We start from the raw sequence: 12,385 nt of genomic DNA on the forward strand, positions 1-12,385 counted from the left end.
ATCTGTGGCCAGTTTGCATGGTTTGCTAGATATGATCTCTTGCTTGTAAGAAAAACGTCCAGGGGGGTGTGTTCTGGCATTGAAATGAGAACTGGTCGTTTCCTCACTAGTTTCACTTTCCATAGATCACTGTTCAGCATGTGTCTGGGGGAGGAGCAGCTGGGTGGTTCTGCTCTCTGCACTGAGGCTGCTAGAGGGGGAGGATTTGTTACTGTGTGAGGAGGGATAGACTTGTTCATGTGGTCGGGCAGGGCCTGTTGCTAAGGAGGGTGGGGTTGTTGCTATAGAGGGCATATTTTTAGTAGAGTAGGAGGAATCGACCAGTTCTCATTTCAATGCCAGAACCCCCCCCCGGATGTTTATCTTAGAAGCAAGAGATCATATCTTGGAAACCGTGCAGACTGGCCACAGAAGGTAAATTACTTATTGTCAGCATTCTGCAGCCCAGATATGCACTGAGATTATGTGAAAAGCCCGGACAACCCCTTTAAGGTCAAAATTGGCTCAGTCATTAAGGGGTTAAAAGCTGGATGTCAGTAGTTAGAACCCGATCCTGCTTGGCCCTTATTCACATTGTGGTAATTTTTGATGGATAGTAAGTATAATGACACAGCATTTAATCTTAATTATCAAGACGTCTCTTTTCAATCGGCCACGAGAAATAGGCTATTGTTTGAATGTTGACTCTTGAGTTGTTGTTTTCCTGTAGCTTATTGTCTGCTACCTTTGAGGGACAGGAACATAGGGTAATTGAACAATAGATATTTGCTAATATGTTGATTACCCATTAAATAAATCTAGCCAGTTTTTTGACCTGCAAAACAAAGAAGGAAGAAATGGGTATATTGATTAAATGCTCAAACAATTAGCGTTAAACCCAATCCACCTCCCCCCCCCGACCTGTGGATGATGACCTGAAACATAGATGTGGGTATAAAAAGGGATTTTTAAACCTTCTGCAAAAGGAGACTCTTTAGAAAACCACAACCAGAAACACTCTATAGGATGGCTCCCAGTACACCATGGCTCCATCAAGAGGGACACAAATTTTACATTCTAAAGGATGCCAGCTTAAGGAATCATAGAATCATAGAATCGTAGAGTTGGAAGGGACCTCCTGGGCCATCTGGTCCAACCCCCTGCTCAAAGCAGGATTCGCTAAATCATCCCAGTCAGATGTCTGTCCAGCCTCTGTTTGAAGACTTCCATTGAAGGAGAACTCACCACTTCTCGTGGCAGCCTGGACCACAACTCTAGCTGGAAGAATACATTTCTTCTCCATTAACTATCACTGAACCAATGGATACATTTGGGGAAACCAGGTTGGGACCCTCTGGCCACCTGTCCTCCCCATGCATATGTTTGGAGAAGCCAGGTTGAGACCCTCCAGTTACCTGGCTCCATGGAGAAGCCAGGCTGGGCCCATCCGGTCATGTGGCCATGTTCCTCAATGGACTGTCAGCTTCCTAACTTTTGGTTATCTCCTCTCTGTGGGTGCCCGTCAAAAGCGGGGTGTCGTCGCTGGAGTTGTTGGCCCTTGAAGCCCCGAAGTTGCAGCTGCTCTAATTTCGGCGAGCCAGCGGAAGGGTGAAACTCTGTAATTTTACTCCATTTTTGGTATTTGCTGGGATTTTTCTATACCTTATTGTCTGTTTGGTGGTTGAATGAAGTATTGCCACACTGTTTTACCCTCAGCCTGTGTTGTCTGAATAGTATTATGCCCTCGGGATAAGGAGAGTGGCCTTTCAGTGGGATGAGCCCTGGTCCACTGGTCCATGCGGTCTCAGGCCAGTGGACAAGAGCACCCACTGACTCCCTGTGTTTCCACAGTAAAGTTTTAATACTAGAGGGTAGGACTGACTGGGAGCACCTTGGTGCTGGTGAGATGGCTTTTACGCTTCTTTTTGATCAAGAACAGTGTTTACTAATTACTTTGTTATATATATGCATATTGCTTTTTTACTTACAGCGGGATATATGTTCATTTTCTTTCAATCTTAACTTTTCTTTTTAATGGTCAGTGTGACTATGCTCCTACAGTGAAGGAAATAAGTATTTGATCCCTTGCTGATTTTGTAAGTTTGCCACTGACAAAGACATGAACAGTCTATAATTTTTAGGGTACGTTAATTTTAACATTGAGAGATAGAATATCAAAAATAAAATCCAGAAAATCACATTGTATAAATTATATAAATTTATTTGTTTTGGCAAAAAGCTGCCCTGACATTTTCTAGAAAATTCTTGCCCACATGACCTATTAAGTGCATGTTCAGACAGAATTGTTTGAAGGCGGACAAAAGATAAAATCAACAAGTTTTTCTTCTAAAACCTTCACACTGTATTTCTGCAGTGCATTCAGGTGATTGTGTGAATCCGTCTAAAAACCATTTCAGCCCAGACCCCCAACAGGGGCCAAGGACTGCAGATTAATTTCTGAAAGTGTTCAGGTGGGCACTGAAACACCGTCTGCTATATCTCTGTGCTCGTCTGAACAAATGGACACGTTAAGAAATTGAACTCTATTCGTGTCATTGCAGTCCATGACCTGTTGTGGGTTCATCAGAATCCCGTTTATATGGAGATATAGACTGAATCACCCGAACTGCAGAAAGCAGAGTGTGAACAGAACCTAACAGCAGTTGCTTCACAAAATTCTCCTTTTTTGTGGGGGAGTTTTATTTTTATTTCCAGAAGCGTTTTTTTTTTTAAGAGGTTTTGACCCAGAGATTTTTTTAATAGGTTTTTCTTTTTACCTTTAAACATTTTTTGCAGCCTTTTGACTTGATGTACCAGATTTAAAGTCAATGCACTTTTTTTCACCAGTTGCTTTTCAAAACCTCTTTAACCCCTTAGTGACCAAGCCATTTTGCACCTTATTGACCAGGCCAATTTTTACAATTCTGACCACTGTCACTTTATGACGTAATAACTCTGGAACAGAGACCCCGGAGAAATTCCAACTCTGGGGGGGGGGTGCTATATATAACCTTAAACCTCAGCGCAGTTAAAAAGCGGCGCTGTGGTTTAAGTACCCTTAACTGCCGCCATTAAAAGGCGTATCAGAACTTTAACCCCTTCCTGACATCCGACGTACTATCCCGTCCATGGGACCCGGGCCCCTATGCCCATGGACGGGATAGTACGTCTACCGCGATCAGCGGCGCCCACGTGGTGAGCGCCGCTGATCGCGGCCGGGTGTCAGCTGATCAGCTGATTATCACAGCTGACACCCGGCACAATGTGTCAGGGGCGGTCACGGACCGCCCCCGACACGTTAACCCCTTGCACACCGCGATCAAACATGATCGCGGTGTACCGGGGGTTAAAGGGAAGGATCAGCAGGGAGGGGGCTCCCTCCGTGCTTCCCTAAGCCCCCAACGGCAGCGCAATGTGCAGCGCTGCTGCGGGGGGCTCCTTTCCTGCAGGCCCCCGAATCCAAGATGGCGACGGGGGCCTTCGGGGGCCTGCAGGAAGCTGGCTTCCTCAGTGCCTGCAAAGCACAGGCACGAGGAAGCCAAGTGCAGTGCCTGTGACAGATCGCTGATCTGTCACAGTGATCTGTGATGTGACAGATCAGCGATCTGTCACAGGACAGTGATGTCCCACCTGGGACTATTTAATAAAGTAAAAAAAAAAAAATAAAAAAAAGTGTTAAAATAATAAAAAAAAAAATCGCCAAATAAATTAGAAAAAAAAAAAATTCCCCTAAATAAATCCATTTTTTTGGAATAAAAAAAAAAATAATAAAAGTAAACATATTAGGTATCGCCGTATCCGTAACGACCCGCCCTATAAAACTGTCCCATTAGTTAACCCCTTTAGCGAACCCCTTAAAAAATAAAAAACGAAGCAAAAAATGATTTATTATCAAACCGCCAAACAAAAAGTGTAATAACGCGCGATCAAAAAGACGCATATAAATATCCATGGTACCGCTGAAAACGTCATCTTGTCCCGCAAAAAACGAGCCGCCACACAGCATCATCAGCGAAAAAATTAAAAAGTTATAGCTCGCAGAATAAAGCGATGCAAAAATAATTATTTTTTATATAAAATAGTTTTCATTGCATAAAACCGACAAAACATAAAAAAAGACCTAAATTAGGTATCGCTGTAACCGTACTGACCCAAAGAATAAAACCGCTTTATCAATTTTACCGCACGCGGAACGGTATAAACGTACCCCCCCAAAAGAAATTCATGAAACGCTGGTTTTGTTCATTCTGCGTCCCAAAAATCGGAATAAAAAGCGATCAAAAAATGTCACGTGCCCGAAAATGGTACCAATAAAAACGTCAACTCGTCCCGCAAAAAATAAGACCTCACATGACTCGGTGGGTCAAAATACGGAAAAATTATAGCTCTCAATATGTGGTGATGCAAAAACTATTTTTACAATAAAAAGCGTCTTTTAGCGTGCGACAGCCGCCAAAAATAAATACCGCCATAAATAGTAAATCAAACCCCCCCCGTTATCACCCCCTTAGTTAGGGAAAAATAATAAAATAATATTTATTTCCATTTTTCCATTAGGGTTAGGGCTAGGGTTAGGGCTAAGATTAGGGTTAGGGGTGTGTTGGGGTTAGGGTTGGAGTTAGAATTGGGGGTTTCCACTGTTTGGGCACATCAGGGGCTCTCCAAATGCAACATGGCGTCTGATCTCAATTCCAGCCAATTCTGAGTTGAAAAAGTCAAATGGTGCTCCTTCCCTTCCAAGCTCTGCCATGCGCCCAAACAGTGTTTTACCCCCACATATAGGGTATCAGCCTACTCAGGACAAATTGCAAAACAATTTTTGGGGTCCAATTTCTCCTGTTACCCTTAGGAAAATAAAAAATTGGGGGCAAAAATATCATTTTTGTGGAAAAAAATGATTTTTTTATTTTCACGTCCGAGCGTTATAAACTTCTGTGAAGCACTTGGGGGTTCAAAGTGCTCACCACACATCTAGATAAGTTACGTGGGGGTCTAGTGTCCAAAATGGGGTCACTTGTGGGGAGTTTCAATAGTTTAGGTACATCAGGGGCTCTCCAAACGCACATGACACCCGCAGACCATTCCATCAAAGTCTGCATTCCAAAACTTGACTGCTTCCCTTCCGAGCCCCGACGTGTGTCCATACAGTAGTTTTCTCCCACATATGGGGCGTCAGCGTACTCAGGACAAATTGGACAACAACTTTTGGGGTTCAATTTCTCCTGTTACCCTTAGGAAAATAAAAAAATTGGGGACTAATTGATCATGTTTGTGGAAAAAATACGAATTTTTTATTTTCATGCCCTGGCATTATAAACTTCTGTGAAGCCCTTGGGGGTTCAAAGTGCTCACCACACATCTAGATAAGTTCCTTAGGGGGTCTAGTTTTCAAAATGGGGTCATTTGTGGGGGGTTTCCACTGTTTAGGTACATTAGGGGCTCTCCAAAGGCAACATGACACCCGCAAAACAATTCCATCAAAGTCTGCATTCCAAAACGTCACTACTTCCCTTCCGAGCCCCGACGTGTGCCCATACAGTAGTTTTCTCCCACATATGGGGTATCAGAGCTCTGCAAAGGAATACGTGGATTTTGTCTGCAGCGCGGACAAAATCCGCGTATTCCTTTGCAGAGCTCTGTTTCAGATAGTCGGTGACCGACTTGTGGATCTGCAGCAGCCCTTATCTATACATGCTTTGAATACCTACTACCAGGTGAGCAGTTTTTTGTCAAACCGCTTACTCTATTTGTGGGATAAGACCCTATATTGCGCTTGTGTCTCCCTCTTTCCTCACAATACATATGGGGTATCAGCATACTCAGGACAAATTGGACAACAACTTTTGGGGTCCAATTTCTCCTGGTACCCTTGGGAAAATAAAAAAATGGTGACTAAAAGATCATGTTTGTGGAAAAAATATGAATTTTTTATTTTCACGCCCGGGCGTTATAAACTTCTGTGAAGCACTGGGGAGTTCAAAGTGCTCACCACACATCTAGATAAGTTCCTTAGGGGGTTCAGTTTCCAAAATGGTGTCATTTGTGGGGGTTTCCACTGTTTTGGTACATCAGGGGTTTTCCAATCACGACATGTTGTCCGATCTCAATTCCAGCCAAAAACGTCAAATGGCGCTGCTTCCCTTCCGAGCTCTGCCATGCGCCCAAATAGTGGTTTACCCCCACATGTGGGGTATCAGCGTACTCAGGACAAATTGCACAATAACTTTTAGGGTCCTGTTACCCTTGGAAAAATAAGAATTGAGGGTGAAAAGATCATTTTTGTGGAAAAAATATGATTTTTTAATTGTACCGCTGTACATTATAAACTTCTGTAAAGCCCTTGTGGGTTCAAAGTTCTCACCACATATCTAGATAAGTTCCTTGGGGGGTCTAGTTTCCAAAATGGGGTCACTTGTAGGGAGTTTCCACTGTTTAGGTACATCAGGAACTCTCCAAACGTGACATGGCGTCCAATCTGAATTCCAGCCAATTTTGCATTGAAAAAGTCAAACGGCGCTCCTTCCATTCTGAGCTCTGCCATGCGCCGAAACAGTCGTTCCCCCCCACATATCAGGTATCAGCGTACTCAGGACAAATTGCACAATAACTTTTGCAGTCCAATTTCTCCTGTTACCCTTGGTAAAATAAAAAAAATTGAACCTGAAGTATTTTTTGTGAAAAAAGTTAGATGTTCATTTTCTTTTAAATATGCAAAAAAATTCCTGTGACGCACCTAAAGGGTTAATAAACTTCTTGAATGTGGTTTTGAGCACCTTAAGGGGTGCTGTTTTTAGAATGGTGTCACTTTTGGGTATTTTCTATCTATCATATAGACCCCTCAAAGTGGTTTCAAATGTGATGTGGTCCTAAAAATAACATGGTGTTGTAAAAATGAGAAATCGCTGGTCAACTTTTAACCCTTATAACTTCCTAACAAAAAAAAATTTTGGTTCCAAAATTGTGCTGATGTAAAGTAAACATGTGTGAAATGTTAGTTATCAAGTTTTTTGTGTGCCGTATCTCTGTAATTTAAGGGCATAAAAATTCAAAGTTGGAAAATTGCGAAATTTTCAAAATTTTCGCCAAATTTCCGTTTTTCTCACAAATAAACGCAAGTTATTTGAATGAAATTTTACCACTAACATGAAGTACAATATGTCACGAGAAAACATTGTCCGAATCACCGGGATCCATGGAAGCGTTCCAGAGTTATGACCTCATAAAGGTACAGTGGTCAGAATTGTAAAAATTGGCCTGGTCATGAATGTGCAAACCACCCTTGGGGGTGAAGGGGTGAAAATAACCCAGTAAGCTCAGTAATATGAAATCCCCCCATCGGTGATGAAGCAAGTTTTCATGTGTTTTGGGTACATTTGCTGTTCCAAGCTACTACTTTGAAATCCTGAAATAAGCACAGTATCTTTCTTTCTTTTTTAGTGTTGTTATCCCTTTACCAGAAAATGTAAAGGACTATTTGCTTGACGATGGTACCCTGGTGGTCTCTGGAAGGTAAAGCTTATTGTTTCCATATTAATGTAAACCAAAGTATAGAATAATTATATCTGAATGAGTCAATGGAATGGAAATCTGCTAAATTTGCCAATAAAATTTCACAATCTTTGCTAATGTTTTCGGATTTTATTGCATAACTAGTTGAAGAGCCCGACATTACCCAGGCATAGTAACCAACTACAGTTAGGTATAACAAATTCTAATGGATGGATGGATATCTGTGTGTCTGTGTGTGTGTATATATAATATATATTTATTTATATATATATATATATATATATATATATATATATATATATATATATATGTATATATATGCTGAGTGTATAGCCCTACGCACTCTGCATAGCCACAATCACTCTAATATCATCCCGTCAGCCAAAGCTACCGGACTGCTACCACTAATGTCCCACATCATCCCATCAGAGCCACTGGACTACTACCCCTAATATGCCACATCAGCCAGAGCCACCGGACTACTACCCCTAAAATCCCACATCGTCCCGTCAGAGCCACTGGACTACTACCCCTAATATCACATATCATCCCGTCAGCCTGGGGTCAGAACCAGAGCCCTGAGTGGAACGGTCCTAACTTCCATACTGGGGATCTCTTTAAGTGAGGCCAGAACCAGAGCGCTGAGTGGATTTGCCCTGACTTCCATACCAGAGATCCCTTTTAAGAGGGAAGATGTGCCTATGGGATGGAGGAAGTGTGATGGGTATATGGGCACGGGAGGGGGGGATTCATTTCTGTCCTGTGCTCTCTGCTCCTTTCTGGGGCGCAGACAATGGCTGGGAGCTTATGTTCCCGGGGATGCTAGATTTCTCCCACCCAGTCAGTGTCTGCTAAGATGTTGTGGAGCGGGAAAACTGTTGCTCATAGCAACCAATCACAGCTCAGCTTCTTTTAAACAGCTCTGTTGAAAGGAAAGATGCTTAGTGATTGGGTGGGGCTATGTGGAGTGGGTGTGGCCGATACACACATGCATACACACATACATTTTTATATATATATATATATATATATTTATATATAACTGCGTAGTTTAGGGTTGTTTAGTTTTTATCCTCTTAGTATACTGCCATATTATATAACTCTGTATACTTACAATTGCTTGTTTTGCCTTTCTACCCAATTAACTCTTCTTTTTTCTCTGCTCTATATAGCAACTGGAAGTTTCTTTTTTTTTTTCTCTACATTTAACATTCCTCTCTTCAACTTCTGACAAAGCTGCTCTTCTCCTCCTTTCTGGCAGAGACTTTTCCAGTGACTCATACAGGGAAAATTGACCTCCTGTTTCTACATAGAGTTTGGAAGGTTTCATCTTGTCAATTTTTAATCACGTGATGTCATAGACCTAATGGGAACGAGAAGAATTAGCTGGGTAGGAGGGAGAATGAACAATTGTAAGAACATAGTGCTATAATATGAGGATTGCAATATATTTAAAGAATAAAAACTTTTATGAGAGTGCATTTTATTTTTTTTAAAGAAGCAATGTTTTCTATACACAGTTGTATGTGGCTCAAAAACAGACCTGCAATTGGAAGCCAACTAAGCAAATATGATGACAATGTATGGGGTATGAAATTGCTGTATGTTTATTTTGTGGTATACTAGTGTGTCACTGCCTGTTTTGCTCTCTAGCAGCTTGTACCTTGGATGTAGTGCTCACACTGGCGGTACACTGACCCAGACAACCATACAGTCTGTGAGAAGTCTCGTGTATGGGAACTAATAATTGGAATATCATGTCAGACTGTATTGCCTGCTAGAAGCCGTATTTCAGGCTCTCTAGAAAATAATTTCCGGCACCTACTTTAGAATGATTTAGACTGACCATTTCGTATTTATTAAAGTTAAAAGTGATAAACTTTTATTTGCTCAATGGCTTGTATAGGTGGGAAATGAGGACATACGTTACTTACCCTTCCCAGGTCATCGCTGGCTTTCTGCTGCCGCTTCAGTCCTGGTTGTTTATCATCTATCTATACTCCTAGCGGGACCCCCAGAATGAAGTGGAGCTCAAGCAAGGGCACTACTCCATTCATTCTCTACTAGACTGCCGGAAAAAGCTATCTCTTAAAGTCCTAAATGATGAATGGAGCAAAGTTCTCCACTCAGATATTGGGAAGATTCCATTAATAAAACCTCTTTTTATAGTTTTGCATGTCCACAAAAAACGACTGTATTACCTTTTGCTGTGACTGTCAACAATTTTATGTTGCAGATTTGAAGAAAGTTCTGAGTTATTTATGAAGCTGATATATTTCTCCCTCTTTTCTCATGCAGGGAAGATTCTGCTGCATGTTCTCAGCCAGATCTCAACAGCAATGAGGAAGAAGAGGTGCAGGTAACTTGTTTATTCATAGGTTGATAGCTTGTATTAATTGTGTCCTCCAACCTCCCTTCCTGAATGTTGTTGGTCAATGCAAAGAGGCAGAATTAAGCTACGTTTCCATGGTCAGTAATCAACAGCGCTTTGAACGCAGCACATGTCCGCTGCATCCAAAGCGCTGATGGCTTTTGAACACAGGTAATTCTGCATGTGTTCATTGAACCGTGCGGAATCAACGTGTCCAATACATTGACATTCTCCGGTGTGGAAAGACGCGATGCATGTCCGCATGGAAGCCACGGGTGTCGGAGCACGCATACTGGACATGAGATTTCTTGAAATCCCATCCACTATGCTGTAACATCTGGCCGCTGCAGATGTACGCAGCGTCCAACCCGCAGCGTTTACTGACCGTGGGAACATACCCTTAGCGTGAGGACCAAGGTGCACCCTGTTTTAAATGATATCAAGCTGGAGCGGAGCTGCACTTCTTGGCAGTGGCCACTACACAGTGCATGAAGCTGTACTCTTCAGATCAGTTCACTAACAAGAATCCAAGAGGCAGGGGATCAATCCTAAAGTGCAAAACCATTAAAGGGCTTGTCCGTTCCAAATCGATATGTCTGCAGTCACTCTGTGTGACTGCAGACTTATGAATCCTCCCAGCACATGGAACGGGAGGGTATGTATGCATTTTACAAAGTCCCTACCTGAGCCCGTCTAGTGGGCATGTCTTATTTCCAAACATCCAGAGCATGAACTGGGGGCATTTAGAAGTCTGCAGTCACACAGAGCGACTATCAATTTGGACCGGACAACCCCTTTAATTAAGCCCCTCAGTGACGGTTTGGCTGTAGAAAAAAATAAATAAAAAGTGAAAACCATTATGTAAGCCCCTCCTTGACCACCCATTACTGTATGTGTTGAAAACTATACTGAATGCATAGGAAAGAAAAATCAATTTTAGAACTTTATTTTGATGGGATTTTATGCTACCATTATTTGAATAGAAGCTAATTAAAGGGAATCTGTCACCCCATTTTAGCCCTATAAGCTGTGGCCACCGCCATCAGGGGCTTATCTACAGCCTTCTGTAATGCTGTAGATAAGCCCCCGATGAAACCTTAAAAGATAAGAAAAACACGTTAGATTATACTCACCGGGGGCTGAGTTGGGTGCGGTGGGTGTCGCGGTCCGGCACCTCTCATCTTCTAGCAATGTCGTCCTCCTCCTTGCTTCTCCCTCGGCTCCTGCGCAGGCGTACTTTATCTGCCCTGTTGAGGGCAGAGTAAAGTACTGCAGTGCGCAGGTGCTGGGAAAGGTGAGAGAGAGGTTCCGCGCCTGCGCACTGCAGTACTTTACTCTGTCCTCAACAGGGCAGATAAAGTACGCCTGCGCAGGAGCTCGAGGGAGAAGCAAGGAGGACATCATCATATGAAGATGGGAGGCGCCGGACAGGACGGCGACACCCATCGGACCGGACCGAATGCCAGGGCTAGTATAATCTAAAGCCCCCGTCACACACAGCGATCTCGCTAGCGAGATCGCTGCTGAGTCACAAGTTTTGTGATGCAACAGCGATCTCACCAGCGAGATCGCTGTGTGTGACACTGACCAGCGATCGGCCCCCCTGCCGGTTATCGCTGGTCGTCCTGGAATGGCCAGGACATTTTTTTGATCGCTGGTCTTCCGCTGGCCAGCACGCATCGCTGCGTGTGACAGGCGGGAGATCAGCGAGCAGCAGCTGGTAACTAAGGTAAACAGAGGGTTTCTAAGTGCCGCTCGCCGCTTAGAAACCCGATGTGTCCCTGCACCAGCGCGCTGGTAACTAAGGTACACAGTGGATAACTAAGCGACATGCGTCGCTTGTTACCCCCGTGTCGCTGGTGCTGATCACTAGTGAAGCTGCTTGTTTGGCAGCTCACCAGCGATCCTGACAAGGTCATATCATTGTCGGGATCGCTGGTGCTTCGCTATGTGTGACGGGGCCCTAACTCTTTTTTCTTATCTTTCAGGTTACATTGGGGACTTATCTACAGCATTACAGAATGCTGTAGATAAGCCCCTTATGGCTGTGGCCGCAGCTTATAGGCCAAAAATGGGGTGACAGATTCCCTTTAAAAGTGACTACCAATATAAAAAGTGAATAGGGCCGTGCTGTATTTCCTTATTATGGGCTTATCAGGCACCTCAGAACATCAAGGTAGCAGTGCCGATAGAACCTTGGAACAACAAGGCTGAAAAGTCAGAGAGGTAGTGTGCTGTAGCGGAGCCGAATGTATGGACAGCATACAGGCCGCTTGTTGCAGCAGAACCAAATATATGAATAGCACACTGGAACATCAGAGCAAATACGGCAGACGGTTACCTTGGTGTAGCTGAGCCAAGTGTGCAGGCAGAACCTTGGAACAATGGAGCTTATATGTCAGATTTATAGCTTGTGGAAGCAGAGCTGAGTTTTCTGATAGCACCTAACGGCAAAGGAGTGTTTTTGTGAAGGCACACCATGTATAGTTGCAGCAAAACCTAGCAATATGAAGAATAGAACCCCAA

At 43.3% G+C, this 12,385-nt stretch overlaps 1 protein-coding gene across 1 annotated transcript in view; it reads left to right on the plus strand.

The window, feature by feature from the left end:
- Positions 1 to 12,385, plus strand: part of CDC123 (cell division cycle 123) — a 159,517-nt gene that overhangs the window by 28,647 nt on the left and 118,485 nt on the right. Inside the window, exons 2-3 of the mRNA XM_073551253.1 lie at positions 7,417 to 7,488; positions 9,787 to 9,847. Of these exons, the coding sequence (XP_073407354.1) occupies positions 7,417 to 7,488; positions 9,787 to 9,847 (133 nt within the window). The remainder of the gene's footprint in view (positions 1 to 7,416; positions 7,489 to 9,786; positions 9,848 to 12,385) is intronic.

Source organism: Dendrobates tinctorius, unplaced genomic scaffold, assembly GCF_039654945.1.
Source record: "Dendrobates tinctorius isolate UK_male_01 unplaced genomic scaffold, ASM3965494v1 ptg000174l, whole genome shotgun sequence".
Lineage (NCBI taxonomy): Eukaryota > Metazoa > Chordata > Amphibia > Anura > Dendrobatidae > Dendrobates > Dendrobates tinctorius.